General features: G+C 39.6%; 1 protein-coding gene across 1 annotated transcript in view; it reads right to left on the bottom strand.

Annotated features, from left to right (window-relative positions):
* MYOZ1 (myozenin 1) overlaps positions 1 to 22,905 on the bottom strand; it is a 69,828-nt gene that overhangs the window by 32,611 nt on the left and 14,312 nt on the right. Inside the window, exons 2-3 of the mRNA XM_077454553.1 lie at positions 13,299 to 13,397; positions 11,162 to 11,352 (exon numbers count right to left, since the gene is read on the bottom strand). Coding sequence (XP_077310679.1) covers positions 11,162 to 11,352; positions 13,299 to 13,368 — 261 coding nt within the window. The 5' untranslated portion in view covers positions 13,369 to 13,397. The remainder of the gene's footprint in view (positions 1 to 11,161; positions 11,353 to 13,298; positions 13,398 to 22,905) is intronic.

The raw sequence follows: 22,905 nt of genomic DNA, 5'->3' as shown, positions 1-22,905 counted from the left end.
TGCCTTTCTGCATCTGAACATAGGATTACTTAGTAGACGTGTGTATGTGTTTTCATCTTGTAGTAAGCTTTCCATACTTGAATTATATTGTTCCTTGGAGAGGATCACAATCCCCCCCCTTTGTCCGCTGGTCGAATTACCAAGTCTTTTCTTTTTGTCAGTTTACGGATTCCACTCTTAATATGCTTGGGGTCTTCTTTCTTTCTAATTTTTAGTGACTTTAATTAGTCTGTCACAATCCTCTTAAAAACATCAATGTGTTTATTATCTTTTGCTGGTGGATTGAAAGTGGATTTATTCCTCAGGGTGCTATGTAGAGTATTGTCATTGGTGTGGGATATTTTAGTTCTGCAAGGGTTGCTAGCGATATATTTCTTAATGTTGAGTTTCCTCATATACTTCTGAATCCCTATATATGTCTGAAACTTGTCTAAATTTTTTTTACGGGAGCATATTTAACAATATAATTCAAGTATGGAAAGCTTACTACAAGATTAAAACACATACACACGTCTACTAAGTAATCCTATGTTCAGATGCAGAAAGGCACTAGAACAAGTAGTCCACCTGGGTTTCAAAAGAGAGATTTTGACCAAGAAAGAAGCAAAATATCTCATACCGGAATCGTGTCGTACTCCTATTATATACTCAGTCCCAAAAATACACAAAGATAAGAGTAACCCCCCACCAAGACCAATAGTTAATGGGATAGATTCATTAACATCACGCATGGGACAATACATCGACTTCTATTTACAACCCGCAGTCCAGAATACACAAGCATACCTAAGGGACACTAAACAAATTCTGCAACTGCTAGATAATCTTCCTGCTAATGAAGAACCGTGGCTTTTGGCCACAGCAGATGTAGCCTCTTTATATACAGTAATTTTACACCATCAGGCGTGTGAGGCAGTCAAATGGGGTTTGAGGAAATATACAACCTTACCATGTAGTCAGAGGAAATACATTATCAAATGCCTGGGCTTTGTCCTGAAAAACAGTTACTTCTGGTACAATCGCAATGACTTTTTCCAAAAAACTGGAGTAGCCATGGGAGCTAAATTTGCCCCGAGTGTGGCGGGCCTATTTATGGCACAATGGGAAGAAGAAGAGGTACTGAAAAATATCCCAGAAGGCCTGCAACTATACAAAAGGTATATTGATGACATAATAATAATATGGAAGGGTAAGAAAGAACAACTTATCAACTTCCTAGAAGGCCTGAATATTAACAACAGAAATATCCAGCTAACATGGGAGATCAGCGACAAGAGCATCAAATTCCTGGATTTAGAAATTATGCAAAATGACAATATAATCTCTTCCCAAACACATTTCAAAGAGGTAGACAGGAACAGCTACCTTCCAATAGGAAGTTGCCATCATAACAACTGGCTGTTCAATATACCAAAAGGGCAAATAATGCGAATAAGGCGGAACTGCACTGATGATCAAGTATTTAAAGTACAAGCAGAGACCCTGAGAGATAAATTCTTGGAAAAAGGCTATGATAATGAATTCATTAATAAAAAAATCATGGAAGTTGCGGAGATTGACCGAAAAACACTATTAGAGGACAAATCTAAACATACACCCAAAGATGATCTAGCACCAATCATCCTCGACTACAGTTCCCAATTCAAGGATGTGGAGAAAATAATTAGACGGAATTGGAACATCTTATTAGCAGATAGACAACTACAGCAGATACTTCCTTCAAAACCCAAATTCATATATAGGCGGGCTCCAACCATTCGGGACAAGGTAGTAAAAAATATCCTGGATCCCCCTAAAAACAACTTTTCATTTTTCTCTGGAAAAGGTTTTTTCCCCTGCAGACGATGTTATGCTTGTTTAAAAACTGGATGTCAGAATAAGAAAAGAAAGGAGTTTACATCTACAACTACTGGAAATAAGTATGAGATAAAGGATTTTATAAGTTGCAACACTGAGGGAACGGTCTACGTACTGGAGTGTGACTGTGGTCTCCAATACGTGGGTCGCACAAAAAGACCCCTTAGAGTACGCCTGAAGGAACACGTACAGAATATTTCAAAAGGATTTGACAAGCATAGTGTATCGAGACACTTTGCCTCCGCCCACAATAAAGATCCATCTCAGTTGAAATTTTGGGGTATAGAACCTTATGCTAAACATTGGCGTGGAGGCCATAAAGTTAGAACATTGAGTCAACTGGAATCGAAGTGGATTTTTATCTTAGACACTTTTGCACCACAAGGGTTAAACATAGATTTTGACCTGAACTGTTTTATCAGTGATTTTTAATTTACATATGCCTACCATTCATTAGACTCCTTTCACTATATCTAGACATTGGTCTTAATTCTGCTCCTTATGAGCTTTTATCTATCTTCTTTTTATTATTTAGGTTTTAAAAATATTTTAATATTAAAAATATTCATAAGCAGGGACTGATTCAGAAATACCTCTCCTATATTCATGTATGTGCACATTGATGTAAACATACATATCCTCTCTTTCCCCATTTGTACTACATAGATTTTATATACATCTCCGTGCATTTTATATACATCTCCGTGCGTTTTATTTTTATATTTGTATATTTTTAAATGAGATTTTTCGTAAGATTTTTTCTTTTTTAATGCCTTTTTAATTATCCTAAATTGTGATTTAAGCTATATATTTAATTTATTTAATTAGATTTAAGGTGCTGAGCAGTCTCCTGGTGTCACTGCTCCTCTGACCTGGGCGTAATACAATTATGCTATGTAAACCTCCAATCTAATGCCTGCCGGTCTATTTCCGGCGACATAATTCACCCAAAATGGCCACCACGGGACTTCCGGTTTCGGACCACAGGGAAATGGCCGCCGTAATGACTAATTTATAGCATAAAAAGACAATTCCTTTCTCTCTACTCATTTCCCTGAAGAAGTCACGTGATGGTGACGAATGCGCAAGGAAGGAAGTGAGAGAGACACTAGGAAGGACGCTGGGACGCACCGTTCGTTTGCTCTATATACTGCTGTATACATTTACTCCTTAATGTGAGTACCCTGTTGTTTTATTTAATAAATTGGATTCGTTCAAACTACTACACTATGGGTTATCATCTCCTTATTTTGTGAGGCACACTTACCCTAGGAACTGGAGCAAGTTATTCATCAGTATCTGATTAAGGCTGTAACCTTACAGCCGTGAGTGAGGCACACTTACCTTAGGAACTGGAGCAAGTTATTCATCAGTACCTGATTAAGGCTGTAACCTCACAGCCGTGAGGTAAGGGCACATCCATTCATTCACTGGATAACAAGAAGGAAAAGTCACTACACTTGTATGCTTGCACGTGTCACTGGAGTTTGAAGAAAATTGTTTTTTTCTTTAGAACACAGCACGTTTACTATTTTGAATAGTTCATATTGGACATCAGCACTTTTATTTATTTATTTTCTCAATATTTTTTCACTTACAATTGCTACGTTTTGTATTGCTGCTAGCATCATTTGCACTCAAACGCACTGCATGGAATATTTATTTTGTTTATATGCTTATTGGACTCATTGAGATTTGCGTTTTTTTCACTTGGCATGTCACATGGGATTGTGCTTATGTGAATACCTGTAAACTGTATATATTTTTGGATATATATTTTGGACTGTCACTTTATTTATTACTTTTTCCACTTGGCACATTATACTGTAGCTTTGCACAGCTTCTTTGACCTTTATTATTTATGATTGATATTTTTAGTATCTACGATTGATACCTTTATTTTTTGGCATTTATATATGACTGCTATTTTTATTGCTCATTTTAGTATATCACGCACTTTATTAATTTAAAAGGCACTATTGTACATTTAGTCACTATCCATACTTTCAATCTCTTACTACCATCTCCCTATTTACAACCTCCCTGTTCCCTTGCCTATTCTCTCCCCTTCCCCCCTCCTTTCCTTCCCCCCTTTACTTTCCTGTATATTGCGCAACACTAAAACCTCCAAATTCATATAGCTTAGGGAGTAGGTCAAGCTCCTCTCCAGTGTTTGCAGCAATTTTTTCATTTTCCTTGTTTGGTTGGTTGGCGCAGAGGTATTTTACACACCAAGATTTAAAACATATTTTAAATCTAGAAAATACGAAAAAAGCAAAACACTGCGCTACTTAAATCAAAATAGCAGCTAACATTCAAACATACAAAGTATAATAAACGTGAAATTTTTTTAAAATGTAGCGCTAAACAAACGTTAGACTCAAAAACGTATTTTTTGAGTGAATATAAGTGACCTGTACTCAACAAAGAGAAAGCTATTGTACTAATTAGAAAACAGGGCAGCATTACTTGCACCCCATATTGCTTTGTCCTTAGTTTATTTGTTTTTTGTGATCACATTTTATATTTGTATAATACGTATTTTTTTATTAAAACCAATCTTTTTTTTACCTACACCATCCGGAGCCCTTTCTTTTTCTTTTTCCTTTTATATGCTACCTGCATGTACCCCTGAATTGGAAGTGGGATACATTGGGTCCTTGAGGTACCTCCACCCTTGAGTATGGGAATCACTGGTTGGTAATCATTTGATCCACCTATCTCCATTCGGAACTGTGGACGCTCCTAAGAGGATTCCATATCGTGACCCTTCTCTCCAGAGGCTGGAGTACAATCCTTTGGGATTAAAAGCTCTTTAGACCCATTGTCGTATGGCATGCGGGTCCAACTGTTCTGGTAAGCGTATCCATTTTATACCTTCAGATTGTTGCATCCACAGATACTTCTACAGATCAACAGATTGCTGTGACGTGTCTCTTTGGTACCTTGATTTAAAGTCTATTTGAGAAGATTGGTCACGCTCTCTCCATATAAGTGGACTTGTGTACAGACTGATGAACTGGCAATAGTTTTCTTTTCAGGATCCACGTCATGTGACCCCACCGTTATTACATTGTCCATGTACTGTTGTATTTATATAGCACTAGGGATTATACTCTGCACATATTGTGGTTTGCACCTGTTTTCTAATTAGTACAATAGCTTTCTCTTTGTTGAGTACAGGTCACTTATATTCACTAAAAAAATATGTTTTTGAGTCTAACGTTTGTTTAGCGCTACATTTTTAATTTTTTCATGTTTTAAATCTAGGTCCGCCAGAAAGTCAGATCGTGTGTATGTATATATATATATATATATATATATATATATATATATATATATATATATATAAATTAAAACTTGAAAGGACCTCTGCGCTACTAAAAGTGACACGTGCTTATATGAACGGAAATGCTGCAGAATCAAATAGCGATCACCAATCACATAAAATAGAAATAAAAATGGTGCAAACAATGCAGATAATGGGCATAACCTCTTAGTGAATGAATGAAGTCAAACACATGACATATAAAGTCTATAAAAGTTGACTAAATATATAAAGTAGAATAATGTAAAGTGCTCAATGCCAAAAAAGTGCTGACAGTCCTTACAGTGCAAAACAGGTCTAACGTGCTAACAAAGTGCAAAAACTGGTGTCAACCAAAAATTGTTAAAAAAATGGCATCCAAGTGAGTGAGTGTGCTCTTGTCGACAAGATTCCCACTGTCAGACATTGGTTACAATTCCACTGGTGCGCTCACAGTGCTCTTACCTCATAGGCATTTGAAAGTGCCTTAAATAGTTACCTTAGCCATCTGTACGGGCCCTTGGATCCATCATACAACTGTGCCAAATGCTAAGATGAGCGTAAACTAGAAGTGTTGAATGAGTACTCGCATAGATGAACAGTATCCACATGTAAAGATGAATAAGGCTCAAATAGTGTATTACCCTAATAAACAGACTGATTTATTAAGCTTAAAAAGTGGCTGCTTACATTCAACATGTAACAAAATGGCCAGACAAATGGTACATTCGCCCTCGCCGACACCACCTACGTTACTTCTGGTATTGCGATGTTTAATTCCGGTCAACAGTAACGACTTCCGGTTCACGGCGATTACTTCTGGTTTGACTATATTACATATATTCAGGAGTGACCAGCCAAATTTCAGTTTGTGTGTAGCCCTCCCTGTTCAACAGAAGTCAATCATTAGATTGGCTCCTGTCGAATAGACCCACTGAAAAACTTGTAGCCAATTGGCTGCAGCATTGATCAGTGTATTCTGACAATGAAGAGGCAGTACTGATCAGTGTATTCTGACAGTGGAGAGGCAGTACTGATCACTGAATTCTGACAGTGGAGAGGCAGTACTGATCACTGTATTCTGGCAGTGGCGAGGCGGTTTTGAGCAGTGCATTCTGGCAGTGAAGAATCCCCACTGCCAGAATTCAATCTACTGTCAGGGGGGATTCCTGCATCCACCTAGTTTGTGTGCATGCAGAAATCTGTTAGTTCTGAATAAGGAAACAAAAGGAGCTGTGTGTACCTGGCTTAGAGAAGGCACAATGAACCATAGTGCGTTGCCTTAAAAATGTTAAAACACATGCATTAAAAAAGTGCAAAAATGTAATGGGCCCTAACTGTCTCAGTGGTAGTGGTCACCAGGACAACTAGAGGGTGAACGCAGACAGAAATGAAAACCTATTCCAGCTAACTCCAGGCAAAACTCTAAATGCACAGATGTAATTGATATATGAGAGCTCTTTTACCTGTAAAAGAATTTGTATTTTTGTTTATCTAGTTCAAAGATTTACTTAACTCTGCCACATAGCACCGCCTTGTCTGGCAGGCCAAGAGACCTGTTTTTTTTTTCTGCTGCAGTTGAGTAACTCTTACAGATCTCCTCCCTACCCACCCTCTAACTGAGCAGTGAAAAGAGAAGAAGCACAGAAGAAGAGCATATCTCATCATCACTCTGCTCTCTCCTCCTATTGGCACACTCTTTACACTTCAGCATAACTGATCTGCCCCTTGTGTTGTTTCTCCCTCCCCCAGTCTGGGCTTTACTATAAAAGGACTATAAAAGGCTGATACCAAGTCAAATGTAGGTACTTACCCTGCTTGTGTTAGGAGAAAAGCATTTAAGGATGTATTAACGAATATAGAATCGCATTAATATATATCTGTGTGTATTTCTGCATTAAATATGTGAGTATAGTTTAACTTTTACACTTATTATGATGGTGTATTAACTCAGCGTTTCTCAACTCCAGTCCTCGAGGCGCCCCAACAGGTCATGTTTTCAGGCTTCCCATTATTTTGCACAGGTGATTTGATCAGTTTCATTGTCTTAGTAATTACCACAGCTGTTTCATCTGAGGGAAATCCTGAAAACGTGACCTGTTGAGGCGCCTTGAGGACGGGAGTTGAGAAACACTGTATTAACTATCTAGTGAGCACACAATTGGACAGAGCTGGATGTGCTTTTGCATTTAAGTTACAATTTCTTCTTCTTAGACTGCCTCTTATGCCGCGTACACGCAACCGGACTTTTCCAGCAGACTAGGTCCGACGAAATCAGTTCGTTGAACAATCCGATCGTGTGTGGGCTAATCCAATTATTACTCATTAAAAAAAATCAGATGGACCTAGAATTAGAACATGTTTCAAATGTGTCCGACAGACTCAATTCCTATTGGGAAAACCATTCGTCTGTATGCTGGTCCGACGGACCAAATACAACGCAGGGGAAGCTATTGGCTACTGGCTATTGAACTTCCTTTTTTAGTCCCATCTTACATCATCACGTTCAAAATGAATTGTGTGGGCAAGTCCGTTCGTTCAGAAGGTCCGTCAGAACTCTGAAAGTCCGTCGGGAAGACCGTCGGACCTAGTTTGCCGGAAAGTCCGGTCGTGTGTACGCAGCATTACTCACACCTTTTATTAGTCCACATAAAGGATTAAAATGTCAGGATAAAAGTATAGGAGCTGCAGGTTTGATTTTTTAAGATACAAGGATTAGGGTTGTCATCCTTAACCTTGTCACTATAGTTTAGGCCAATATTCAAGTATGCTGCCAGTGGAGTCTGGACTTCTTATATGAATACTTTTTTCATTTTTTTAATTCACTAAGCAGCAAAAAACATTATAACAATAGATTCTGAGCTTGCATTTAAAAAAAAGCAAGTTGGCCATTACAGCTTTTCATAATATTATCCCAACAGGTTTCCTTTAAGAACATTTACCGAAAAATATGCACATTGTATTCCCTGCATAATGTTTGTGCATAAATGACCTATAAGCTTGTACATCTCACCATAGACACCACAGTGTAAATGCAGCCTCTGAAGAGAAAATCTGTAAACCAGCTTTCCGAACAGCTGTTCCAACATCTAAATATAGACAAAAATGCAAGAAGTAAAAAGCAGGAGACTCGTTTGGGATTATATAACCCTGTGAGCTTAGAGGCTTAACCAGCAAAATAAAATACGCCAGACAGAGCAGAGGAAAAGGTGTAATGGTCAAGTAACCTGTCCTACACCTAACACCAAAGTGTTTTAAAAGTACAGCTTAACCATTAATAAGCTCCCACCAGAGTCGGTCTGTCCCAACCATGATGCCCTTATGTTGCTTTTCAAGAAAAAGTAAAAATCTAAAATTTAAACCACTGTAGATTTTCTTGTTTTTGTTTTCAAAAAGACACTTTTTTTTTTTGATTGATTTTTTTTTGAAATATCAAAATGTTTCAGGAAAATGTGTTGAGCTAAGCAGTCAACCTATTTACTTACTTAATATGAAATGTTAATGAAGTAGGAGTTTACAAAGTGAAACAAAATAAAAACTACAGTTAAAAGTAAGCAGCCATAACTGCATATTCATTAGTATAACATTTTTATAAGCTACTCGTAATATCTACTTTAAGTTTAAAGGGTGACACAATAAATTTCCTAGCTCCTTTTTCTTTAAAGGAATGATTGAGCCTGCCATGTGTGTTTCTATTTCCACCGTCCTGATGAACAGACTCCTAAAACATAGCAGGGTCCCTTCTAAATGTTACTGTCTACCAACAACACATACCAGTTGAGTTAGACAACTCTCAAGGAAGACCTTCTGTTTAAGCCTCAGTCCTTAGTCTCTTAGCATAAATCTTGAGATCTAAATTTAATACCATTTTCACACTGGAGCAGAAGAGATAGGTGGGAACCCTTCATTCTAAAAATGGCTACGCTATTATAAATATCTAATTTGAACAGAAAGGAACCCTCTTTTTATCCATCTTGTATTAATACTGGTAACAATAGTCTCCTTCAGGCTGGGTTTAAACTGATGCAAATTGGATGCGGGCTTTCCTGCATCCAATTCGAATGACAGGAGAGTGTGACCGGCTCTCAAAGGAGCCGGTTCACACACCTCAGAGGTGGCCGCAGTCCACATTGAAGAAGGGTCCTGTGTGTCTTTGGCTCAGAATCAAGTGCAAATTCAGCCAAAAATTTGTATCTAATTTAGACCTGGATCGGTGTATCGGGATGCACCGGACCCCTGCTGTGAGTTTTCAGTTTTTGGGCTGTTTCTGATGTATTGGGTGGCAATAATGAGTAATTTTGGGTATTTACATAGGGAATTATGCAATATCTTTTTGCAAGGGGCCTAATTGTTTACTCTACAATACAGAAGCTTTGATGTAATATTAAAGGCTTATGTTTCTTTTTTAAATAATAAACATGTCATATTTACCTGCTCTGTGCAATAGTTTTCCACAGAGCAGCCCCGATCCTCCTCTTCTGTCCCCTGTCAGCGCTCCTGGCTTCTCCCTCTTGCCCTCATAGCAAGCCACTTGCTATGGAGGCACTTGTGCGTACTCACTCCCCAGCCTCCTCTATGTCCATAAGACACACAGAAAGTAGCTCAGCCCTGCCCCTGCTCCCTCCTCACTGGCTGTAATTGACAGAAGGGGGAGCCAATGGCTGTTGTGTCTCATCCAATGAGGAGGGAGAGACCTGGGAGAACCGCTGTTCTTGTGTACATCGATCAACTATGATCGGGCTCAAGTAAGTATTAGGTGGAGGGCTGGGGGGATGCTACATAGAATGCAGCATGCTAAGGGTGAAAATCCCTTAACATTTACAACAAAACAAGGATTAAAATACTATGTGTGTGCCACTGTCATGCTATCAACCTGAGGGCTCTGGTGCTATTTTAACTTGCCCACATACAAACACATATCTGCCCCGTGCCTATTTCTACAGGAGATATCTGATTAACTTGGTAGCTATACCAATGAATTTCACTTGAGGGGCTAAAACACTTCTCCATCTGAAAGAACATGCCAATATAATGTAATTAAAGTAGAACTATAGGCAAAACTTTGTTTTTAAATTTTGGATAGACCAAGGGATGGTTATAACCCCTGTCAGATTTTTTTCACCATCTGTGTTCCATTGCAGAGATTTTCCCTTCACTTCCTGTCCCATAGCCAAACAGGAAGTAAGATGAAATCACTGCAAATTAAGGGAATTCCTTGGGTCACCAGAACTAGTTCCCCCATTGGAAGATTTCCCCTTTTCTGGGGACAATTTGGGGTTTTATTTTACTTTCACTTAAGATGATAATGGTAAACAGGACAAATAGAGAGGGTGAATCTCCTTAACAGGGGCACAGACAGCAATAAATACTGATAGGGGGTCTAATCCCTCTTCCCTCTATCCAAAACCCCCCAAAAAAGTTTTGCCTTTATTTATAGCTTTAAATCTAAATGGAAAATGGATACCAGGTTTCATCAGTAGGAGACGCTGAAGGTAAAATCTGCCCTTGCAAATTCTGAGTTCAATAACTTTTGGCCAGAGATTTAAGTTATATAAGTGTTTCAGGGGGTCTTAAAAAAAACACAAGCATTAGTTGTAGAAAAGGGAAAACTCTTTCTTTGTAGCTCTCATTCTGGTTATGATTATTATCTAATATGACATATGAAAGCTCAACTTATAGATACACTTTACTAATCTCCATGTGTTAACTGTGCACCATGCTGTGAACTGCTACAATAATATATTGGTGCTATATAAATAAAAAATAAAAAAATAGTTGACGGTCTCTGTTAATTAGATTCCTTGAACTCTTTGCACACTTGCATAGCTGAGTGTAATTATAGCATGTGCCTTCATGCTTTAACACACTGCAGCATAAATACATTCCAGCCACGTCATATCGGTATGTTTGACCACAAGTGACCATTTGAGAACTCAAAGTGTTAATGACAAACATTTAAGGTTCCTATATGAAGATCTTAACTATTTACATCCTTACCAAGGAGTTGTCACTGAACACATCTGGATTGTTCTCATAGATGAATTTTTCCACTCTCTTTTGGCGAAGCTTGAACATCTTGGAGCCCTTATTGCTCAGTAAAGAAAGCTCCTCCAGCATAATGTCTCTGGGGACACTGATCTTCTTCCCTAAGTTTAGCCTGGAGCTTTCTTGCTCTCCTTCTCTTGCACCTAAAACAATAACAGTCATAGAATGTTGAATACTGCTCTTTAAAACCCTATCCACATATTACTGTCAGTAAAAAACATTATATTGTGATCCAAGCCTTCAGCAAATTCTGTAAGATTATCATGGTATTATCATGAGATTATAGGGATTCCAGAGTCATTGGATAGTTCTGTTCTCTAATGTCTCAGTCTGCACAGCAGGAAACATCTCCTTATTCACTCCCTTCATTAGTGGTACTGATTTCTGTTTCTCCCTGCTCTTAGCGGTGTCTATCCTGAAAATTAAATAACTTTGTTTGGAATTAAGACAGTGGTCTGGTTGTGGACTGCTTTTATCTTGATGGCAATATAATAATCCTACTGTCACGTAGATGGCAAGTCTAGATATGACATGTACTAAATGAAATTGTAGTGTAAATCTGCCATCTCTTTTTCCAAATAATATATTTTAAATACTTTTCTGGTACATTTTGTAGCGATCACAAGACTGCTTCTGCCTTACTGTAAGCAGACCTGACGTGCCTATGCATCACTTTAGCCCATAGATGATATGCTGGTAAGGAGAACGACAACACTACAGTAATTTGTGTATCTGTCTAAGCCCCTGTACACACGGTCGGAGATTTCCACAACCAAATCCGTCGGATTTTGCCCGTCGGATTTTGTCCGTCAGATCTTGTCCGAAACTGTTGCATACACACGGTCGGACAAAGTTGGTGAAAAAATCCGATCTTTCAGAACGTGATGACGTAATTTCGTTACGATGGGACTACATTCAGGCTAGTAGCCAATAGCTTTGATGTAGGAATTTGATCTGAGCATGCGTGGCACTTGGTCCGATCAAAATTCTATACACATGATCGGAGTATGTCTGATCAGCCCAGTTGGTCGGGAAATATTTCCAACATGTTGGAAAATTGGGTCAGACGGATATTCCGACGGAATCAGTCCGATGCATACCACACACAGTCGGATTATACGACGACACGGTCCGATAGGACACATTCCGACGGATTCTCCGACCGTGTGTACAAGGACTAAGGCTGATTTCAAATGGGCTATTCTGCTGTTGGTGAGACATCCCTAGAAGCAGAACCACCCGGTCAGGTTTGCAGTTACTTCTGTGGTATTGCTCCTTTGTTGCCTTGGGATGCTGCCTAATCTTCTTCAAATACCTAAAAGAAACTCCATTAAAAACAAGTGAGGAACAAGTTAGTGATCCTGTTGTTGGTGACAAGTGGATTGCTCATAGCCTTTTAAAAAAAATGATGTCATAGTTGCAAAAGATGCACACAAGCTTCAGTCTATATGGTGGGATATGTTTTTAATACGTTTTTTCTAACCAGTTATTAAAATCTTATTCTGCACAGTTTAAAGAAGTGTAGATTTGTGATAGAGCTAAAAGGGCTTATGGCTACAATTTAAGGCACTGTGATATTTGTACTACACAAATCTAAAACAGTCAGGCCTAAGCAAATATCCAGGAGGATTGCACATTTTGAATTCTATAATTGGTGGCATGGTACGGAAATGCAAAATGACATTGTCATCAACATTTGCTAAAGCTATAGAGTTAGGAATGGCAAAACAGGCGCAAGGAGAATGATAGATTCAATCTTTTTTTCTTAAAGTCAACTGCAATTCTTATTGCCTGCCAAGCACTTCGCAAGCTTGTATACATGGAGGCCACTGACATTTCCTACAGCAAAGACAAAGCTGTTCGGATTTTGGTGCTTGCATTGTGTCCAGCGTGATGAGCTGAGCTTGCACCCAAACAGGAAGTGTGTGAGATTGTGGCGACGGGCCACCCTGGAGCGGTGCTATATTGTTTTGTGTCTGTGCTGTGTTTAATGGGGGGCCATGGGTAAAGGCTAAAAATCAATATACCCTATTACAAGGCTTTCCAACTACAAAAATAGCACAGCTAGAAATAAGTTGTATATACTCACCGGTTAGTTCCATGATGAGTTTTGTGGACTTTTTCCTCTTGTTTGGTGCTGGAGTTCCTGATAATGGCATTATGAAAAAGTTTTTCTTTGATTTTCTTTCTATTGAGAAAGAAATTGAATAATAATCAGTAATGCATTTATTAAGGACAGCAATGCAAAGCATGAATATTAGATTTGATAGCTCCAGTTTATAAAAATATCATATTGTTTAAGTTTTTATCTCGCTTACTCTTTAGATAAACCTAAAAGGGTTGAACAATATACAGTAAAAGTAAATGATAACTATACATTTTTAAAGCGGCAAAATTGAACTAACCATGGCCTTACCATTGCTTTAAAAAATACTCTTGCACATTTAAACAGCACTGTGTTGCACTTTACATATATATAGGGTTGAGTTAAGGAAAATACCTCTGGGAAAGTAAATATAGGTAAACTTATTTTATAATTTTCAGTAAGTGTTGGTGGTCTCAATAAAATAGTTGGAAATTTTGGCATAAATGATGGGAGTTGAGAAGTGACCATCACAATAATGGCCTGTTGAATCTCTTCCTCTTCCTGTCACCTGATGAAATCATTACAATGAAAGGCATATATTGGGCCTCTCAAGGATCAGTGTCATCACATAAGGAAGTAGATGGTGATGGCTATCCACATGTAACTGTGCTGTTTGCACTTTACATTTGTGAGTGACTTTTGGTTATTTATGCTTATTTAAACTGTACTATAATATGATAAATAAATATTTTTTTCTCTTTAGTGATTGCAAATTAATTGGTCACATAAAGAGTTTTTAGAGGTCCATTAACCTCCCTGGCAGTATGATTAGTTCAGATTTTAGGTGCTGAAAGCGGTACAATTGTTTTGCATGGAAATGTGGTGTTTTATATTGTAGGCCTGCAATTCTTAGGAATAACTCTATTAAATCTGTTCAAACCAGAGTCTAGCAGACATCCTGGGTATGATAACATTTATAATATAATAAATAATGATAATAAATAATAATAAAAATTATTCAATAATGTAATCAAATCCAAAAACACTGAAATTTGCAGAATTGTCGCTGTCATTAGATTTAGTGTTTGATGATGAATTTCCCCACAAATCGCTATCGCTCAATTCTGCAAGTGATTCTAATTTATTATCACTGTTTTCTAGTTGGTCTAATATCACTTTTGACATAAAGGGACAGTTTTTGGTTGCTATGGACAATCTCCAAATTCCAGGCAGAAAAAAACAGTATTTATAATATAAAAGTGCATGCATGGCACTGGACAGACCACTAGGGACAAAGGGGGTGTGTATTTTTTTTTTATACAGTACTGTAATCTGTAAGATTACAGCTTTGTATATGTATTGTGTGTTTTAACTTTTTTGAATTTGGTGCCGATCTCCGCTCCCGTGCGTTGTAACGTTGCAGGGAACGGAGCTCGGGGCACTCGGGCACTGTGTGAATCGAGCGGAGGATGGCTCGCTCACACAGCATGGATGACATCGCTGGATCCAGGGGACAAGGTAAGTAACCTCTCCCTGTATCCTCCCTGTATCCAGTGATGCGATCCCGAGTCTGGCTCGGGGTTACCGCTCGTGGTACTGAAATCCCAGCCCAAGCCAGACTTGGGATCACCGCTAGGGAGGTTGAAGAAAAAGTACCACTGAAGGTTGGAAATCTTTGTTCAGCCCCTATGGGACATAGACATGTTGGGCTAATATGGACAATAGTGCACCTCCTTCCTCAACCACGGTCCACCTACATTGCTCTCAATAGGAGAGGAGGTGTGACATATGGTGCGCACAGAGCACAGCCAACACAAGCCCTGTCCCCATCCTCTGCCCAATGCCAGGAAGAAACATTGAGCAGAACAAGTAGAGGGAATGGGGCTGTGATGGCAGGATCCTGGAGCATGTGATACACAGAGGTGAGTTTGATTTTTTTTCACCACTATCATTCTGGAAGAACCTCAAGTTATTTTATAGTAGCGTTGAAGAGAGACGTATTAGCTGGCTGCTTGTGTTGTTTAAATGATGCCACGCTTAGAAAGAGCCCTATCATTGGCAACAATACATATGATAACATATGCCAGCTAATACTCTAGTTTCTTGCAGACAAATGAGCCCAGACTTATCTGCCCACTATTCTTAGGGGAGAGACTAGAGTAGTAGCTGGCGTGTGTTGTTGTGGGCTTGTGTTGTGGTGAATGATGCCACTTGTCACCAGCACACTGTGATTTACAACAACAACAAGAAATCTTCAGCTAATAGTGTAGCCCATTTACTCACCATGAACAGGTGCAGGCCCTTTTAACTTTTTCCCAAAACTCCCTGGGTTCCTGGACACAACCAGGTAAGATAAGTTACTTCCTTTTCTCAGCAGCTCAGAGAGGCCTTACCTGATGAAGCAGGCAGGTGATCTGCAGGCAGGTGAGAGACCCCTATCAATGCCAGTGTGCAAGCAGCCAAGCTGGAGTATAATAGCACAGCTTCTCCAAAACAGCTACTGTGGGGAGCACCTCCACAATTATTACCAGAGTACTGCTGTTCCAGCAGCATGGTGTGTCATCCACAGGCCTGGAATGCCTTTCAGCCATTTGCATTTGTTACCAGAGCTACCTGAGACATTACCATGAGGGACATTGCTTATGAGGACAGTAGCAAGTAGCTGTGTTCAGTGCTGTTTGAAGTAGTGATTCTCAGCTAGACTCTCTGTTGCTATGGGGTTTTAGAAAGAATAAGGTATGCAGCCACATATTACCCTGATTGACCACAGAGACATTACTGTGATGAGTCCATGTTTGTGCAGCTATCATAATCTGCTTGTGTTATCCTGCAGTTAAAGCATGCTCTTTGCCATTCAAACCCTGTTTTGCATTACTGATTAAACTTTGCATCTGTTTAGAAAACTGCAAGTTACAGTTACTCTCTGTCTTATCATTTGACCAATTATGCATCCTACTCAGTGGCGCCCCTCCATAGGGGGCGCATGTGCGCCGCTCCCCCAAGCTATTCACAAAAAAAAAGTGGTCACTTTAAGAGTGACCAAGCGCTGAATACTAGGCGCTCTATGAGAAGCTTCCCAGCTTGTAATTTGCTGATTGCAAGCTGGGAAGCTGATTTGCCCATGTTTAGGGCATGTTCAGGGTGCAAGCGATGCTCTCGCAAATACTCCCACTATACAGTGATTTGTTTCCATCCTCTAGTGCATTATTTCTATTGACGGGGACTGGAGGATGGTGGGTTGTGCTTTTTGCTTCACCACTTGCAGTTTCCCAGCTCACTATGCTAGTGTGCTGTGAACAGCAAGGGGCCTGTTGCCGGTATCTTGCAGAACCAGACTGGAGCATCCTCTTCTGCAGCCAGCCTCTGCCCTCTACAGATAAGACTGTGAGAGTAAGGGATCGGGGGAACAAGCTCCCTGGTTGTCTATAGAGAGGTGAGACAATGAAGCCAGCAATGTGTGTGAAGCTTATTACTTTCTCACTTTCTCCACTTCCCCATCTCCCTAACCTTCCTGCTTGGAGCGTGCGGCTGTGCTGGAAGACACTTACCTGGCTGTGAGGGGATCATGAGCAAGTCCTTAGGAGGGGAGGGGGGGTTGTACATGTCTACTGCCTGTGTGTGTGTTACACTGAGATGTGGGAGAATGCTGGTTGATTGTTAAGAGACCCCTCCCCTACTGTATACACAGCATGTCACAGTACACAGGGGCCCTGATAGACAGTCCCTGACCTGGACACCAGTCCCTCTCCTTCACCCACTACTGTGTATGGCATTGTCCAGGTCCCTCTTTAACTACTGCAGCTTTGAAAGATTTACCCCTCTTCATGACCAGGCCATTTTTAGCGATACAGCATTTTTGACCCCTTTCTTTTGGTGGTATTTGATCACCTCTGCAATTTTTTTGTGCCATAAACAAAAAAGAACGACAATAAAAAAAACTAAAAAAATATGGAGTGAAGTGGATGGGCCTCCACTGCAAGGGACACACTACTTCATTCCAGGGACACTCCCGGAACACACCACTTCATTCCACGAACACCCCACTTCATTCCAGGGACACTCCAGGGACACGCCACTTCATTCCAGGGACACTCCAAGGAAACACCACTTCATTCCAGGGATATTCCACTTCATTCAGGGACACTTCAGGGACACTCCACTTCATTCCGGGGACACTCCAGGGACACACCATTTCATTCCAGGGACACACCACTTCATTCCAGGGATACTCCACTTCATTCCTGGGACACCCCACTTCATTCCAGGGACACGCCACTTCATTTCAGGGATACTCTGGGGACTCTCCACTTCATTCCAAGGACAAGGACACGCCACTTCATTCCAGGGACACACCACTTCAATCCAGGGACAGAAAGGAGGTGTTGGATTATTCGTGGTAGTGGGAAACATTCCACTCAGAATTCGAACTGTCAGGTATCCTGGTCTGTAAATGGAAGATCCAAAACACCTCCCTCCTGTATAATAACCGAAAAAAATCAGCCCCCCCCCCCCCGACAGGGAGTTTGACAAGCTCTGTGTCTCCATCATGACACCCATTATAATGTCTCGCTACATTTGTAGACTATTCAATCTAATGTCATTCAAATGTTCCCAGAATCTGTCTTTAAGGCATCTAGTGGTACTTCCCACATATTGTATTATGCAGGAGGGAGGTGTTTTGGATCTTCCATTTACAGACTAGGATACCTGACAGTTTAATTTGTTATGTAAATTAGATTTTTCCCACTACCACGAGTGATCCTACACCTCCTTTCTGCATATTCTGTTATTGTGCCCGTGGATGGGTCTAATATTATTCCTTATGCGATCTTGATGGGCATTTATTGTCTGTTGCACATGGATATATATATATATATATATATATATATATATATATATATACATATATATATATATATATATATATATATATATATATATATCCATATGCAATATGATAGGGCCAAATTAGCCCATGTTTTTTATGATTTGGATGACTGGGTTAAACTGGGATCCCCAATAAACAAATAATAACAAATGGTCTTTATGGAGGAATTTTTCTCCTTTTAGTGACTTTTTATATGTACATTTTTTTACCCTCTTTTTCCAATGATAGCTTGTTTCTATCTTCCTTGCCATATAACAGAATGTTTTCATTGTTAGCCTTTATAGGATTATAAAGCATTATTTGGAGGGTATAATTCTAAGTTATATAAATATTTGATTGCTTAGTGTACTGTAGCAGTGGGCTCTTTTAGATGTGCTTCACCTGCAGCCTCAGAGTTATAAGCAGGCATGTAACCTTGAGCTAATCAGCAATGACTAAGCACAGGTATATAAAAGGCGTTTGCTGAATTTTTTGAGCTGGCTGCATGTCATGCCCTAGCTTTTAATGCAATTAAAATGTTCTTTATCATTCTGCATCTTTTGGCTCTGGACCAAACCTGGCACTGACTTGTTTTATAACACTGGAGACCTGATGATTTGCCTGGAGCGCTACAAACCCTTTTGTTTCACTTCGACCACAATAAATTCCTTTGCAGTGAATTGGACTTCTGGTACTGTGTTGATTGAAGTTTGACACTTGGATTCACAAAATTGTTTACCTAATTGTGCATCTAGAAATTTTTTTTTATGGACTTGGTTTATTGATGTTAAGAGATTATAATTCTGCATTAATGCTGGATTATACTGTGCATCTTCATCTCCAGAGTTTGGGGATATGCCCTGTTGTAAAGATGCAAGTTAAAAGGAAAATTTAACTTGGAGAAGGGATGTGGGTTGGTACAAATGTCATCATAGGAAAATGTGTACAAAGACTCTACAAATATATTTAACAAAGTTACATGCAGAATCTGTAACATTTGCCTCGCCCTAATAAAGAATCTTCCTTAGTCAAACTTTTTGCTCTGGTTAGGTGTCTTAGATGTGAGAAGTAAAGTTTCCTTCATCGCCGAGCTTCATTTTAAATAAATTAAACCAGGAGCAGTTGTTAAAGCTATCTTTATAGCTGCATGTTTTATTTGCATGTTTTACTTACATTATTTTCTATTATTTGTTGTTATTTTCCCACAACTATTAAATACTTAATTTGGTCTGGGGTAAGTACATAACCAAACCAATGAAAACACAAAAAAAAAAGTTTCAAACTCATGTTAAGGCGGTTGTATAGTTACATTTTTAACTTTGACCTACAGGTGCATACTAACTCATTATTCCTTTTCCCTTACAGGTGTAAAAAAAATAAAAAAGTCAGCGGGTTTTACTTTAAGGACTGATTCACACCACAGCACAAGTGTTACAGCACTTGCGCAAAGATGCATTAAAGTGTGGTATTGAAATGCATTGGTGTCCATTTTTGATGCACTTGCAATGCATTTAATTGCATTTTGAGTGTTTTTTTTTTTGTGCTGCGTTAAGCTGTGTTAACTTGTTATCCAGCACTGTCCCCTCTATCACCCTCTCTCACCACACTGAATCTCTGTCTTAACACGCTGGGGTTGATTTACTAAAGGCAAATAGACAGTACACTTTGAAAAGTGCGGTTGTACTATGTAAGTGCAGTTGCTCCAGAGCTTAGTAAATGAGGTAAAGCTTCACTACACAAAGAATACACAATCACTTGCAAGGACAATTTAAAAAAATAGTATTGTTGCTTCCACATGATTAGATGATCAAAGTCAGCAGAGCTTCTGCTCATTTACTAAGCTCCGGAGCAACTGTTCTTGCAGTGTACAACTGCACTTTGCAAAGAGCACAGTCTATTTGCCTTTAGCAAATCAACCCCATTGCTCCCTCTCCACATACCTTTATTCTTAGCTACTGCAGAACAGTGTGAAAGTAGCCTCAGCAAGATGGTGACACTATTTTTAAATCTTATTAGTACTTCACAATCATGTGTGAATGTGTTGCAATAAATGCGCTGTATAGCATTGTTTCAGCGATGCATTGTGCAAAAATGATACATCATTTTAGCACAGCACATAGGTGGGAAGAACACCAATTGAAGGCAATGTTATATGCCCTGCTGTTGCATTGTGGTTGTGTTGGACAACACCGCCCAAGGCATCACAATGTCTTTGGGGTGAACCGACCCTAACTCTTAACAACTGAAATGCAATTGATGGGTTAACTGAGGGTTTACACTATTAGTTTTATATAAATGCAGTAAATATTAAAGCGCTTTAGCATAAAAATTAAATATTTAGCATGCATTGCTGAAAGGAAGAATTAAATATTTAGCTATTGCAAAATGCCACCCACTAGTTTGTTTTGGGTAGAGGGTAATTAGAGTGCCTGCCATTTGAAGTTATACATGATCATGGAGTCCCTCAGCAAAGATTAATTTTCCTCTGTTGATTTTCTATCTTCTGTGCTTATTATAGTATATCTTTTTTATTTTTGAATAGAGTAGGAAAAAATTAAAAGCCCTGTCCTTTTTTTTTTGTCTGTGTTCCTTTGGGGACAATTCTCTTCACCACCTGTCCCAAAGATACAACAGGATGTTATACAGTCTTTCAAAAGTGAGGAGACAGTTGTCATTGGAACAGCTCCTGTTGTAATGATGACTGTAGGATTTAGAATTTAGAATTTATTTTCTGGGATGATGGGTACCAAGACAAATAATGAGGGTGAATCTCTCCATTGGGCATATTACCTGGTACTGTTGCTATAGAATATGAAAGCTTTTCACTGAATTAATTTGTGGAACTATCTTATAACTTTTGGCATTAGCAGCATTCGGTGAAAAGGGTGGAGATCATAGGAAGAACTAGAAAAGAACAGTACTGTAATATTCTAAGTGGGTTTTGTAGAGCTCTCAAAATTATCCACACGAAAACATATTTTTTTCAATGAGATGAGCAGATGAGCAGGAGGGTACAGCGATGGGGCAGATGAGCAGGGGGGTTCAGTGTTGGGACAGAAGAGCAGGAGGGTATAGCGGTGGGGCAGTTGTGCAGGGAGGTACATTGGTGGGGCAGATGTTCAGGTGGGTACAGTGGTGTGGCAGATGTGCAGGAGGTACAGTGGTGGAAGAGAAGAGAAGGGGGTTCAGCAGTGGGACAGAAGAGCAGGGGGTACAGTGATGGGGCAGATGAGCAGGGGGTTCAGTGTTGGGACAGATGAGAAGGGGGTTCTCCGGTGGGATAGAAGAGCAGGGGGGTACAGCAGTAGGGCAGATGTGCAGGGGGTACAATGGTGGGGCAGATAAGCAGCGGGTACAGTGGTGAGGCAAATGTGCTAGGGGGTGCAGAGGTGGGAAAGATGTGCAGGGGGTTACAGTGGTGGGACAGAAGAGCAGGGTGTTACAGTGGTGGGGTACATGTGCAGAGTGGTACCAGGGCTGTCTTTGACCACTTACGGACCGCTCGCGGCAGTTTTACGTTGGCTGTTTGAAGGAGGAAATTGTTGTTATGGCAGCAGCTAGCTGCCATAACCCCAGCATCCTCCTTTTCAGCGGGCAGTCCGCTACAAGATAAAAGTGGTCTCTGCAGTGGATTCGCCAAGAGAACACTTTTATCGGTGGTGGGAGATGACCCCCGGTCCCCTCCGCCACTTACCGGAGCCATCGGCAGCAGCGGAAACGCTCATGTCCTCTTGCTGGCTCAGTATGGAGATGCATGAGGGGAAGATGGCCCCCACCATCTCCATACAATTGCTGGGCGGAAGCAACGTCAAAATGCCCACAGCTCTTAAAGGGTAATTAAAAAAAAAAAATTTAAATGACAACTTTTTTTATTTATTTTTTCTATTGCATTTTAGTCTAAATATGAGACCTGAGGTCTTTTTGACCCCAGATCTCATAGTTAAGAGGTCCTGTCATGCTTTTTTCTATTACAAGGGATGTTTACATTCCTTGAAATAGGAATAAAAGTGAAATTTTTTTCTTTTAAAAACAGTGTAAAATTAAAAAATAAAAAGGTAAAATAAATAAGAAGAAAATGTTTTTAACGCGCCCCATCTCAACAAGCTCGCATGCAGAAGGGAATGAGTAGCGCCGACATATGAAAACGGTGTTCAAACCACACATGTGAGGTATTGTCGCAATCAGTAGAGTGAGAGCAATGATTCTAGTCCTAGATCTCCTCTGTAACTCAAAACATGAAACCTGTAGAATTTTTTAAACGTCGCCTATGGAAATTTTTAAGGGTAAAAGTTTGTCGCAATTTCACGAGCAGGCTCAATTTTGAAGCGTGACATGATAGGTATCAATTTACTCTGCGTAACATTATCTTTCACAATCTAAAAAAAAATTGGGCTAACTTGTCTTATTTTTTAATTAAAAAAAGAGGCCACTGCTCAAATAACGTGTGACAGAAAGTATTGTAACGACAGCCATTTTATTCTCTATGGTGTTAGAAAAAAAAATGTATAATGTTTGGGAGTAATTGTCTAACAAAAAAAAATGTTTTTAACTTGTAAACAACAAATCTCAGAAAGAGGCTCGATCCTTAAGTGGTTAATATTAATTGGACCCTGGGCAAAAGGTTTCTTGGGCCCCCCCCCCCATGCAATTTTTCTCTCCACCTTCTCTGAGACATACAATAAATAGCAGCTAGACTCAAAATCAGGTTACTGTATCAGATCAGGCAGGGATTGCGATTGGTTG

Source organism: Lithobates pipiens, unplaced genomic scaffold (assembly GCF_037356315.1).
Source record: "Lithobates pipiens isolate NorthernLeopardFrog02 unplaced genomic scaffold, aLitPip1_a1.2 Scaffold_25, whole genome shotgun sequence".
Taxonomy (NCBI): Eukaryota; Metazoa; Chordata; class Amphibia; order Anura; family Ranidae; genus Lithobates; species Lithobates pipiens.
Note: the sequence above shows the minus strand (reverse complement) of the source record. Positions and strands in the feature narration are given on the sequence as shown.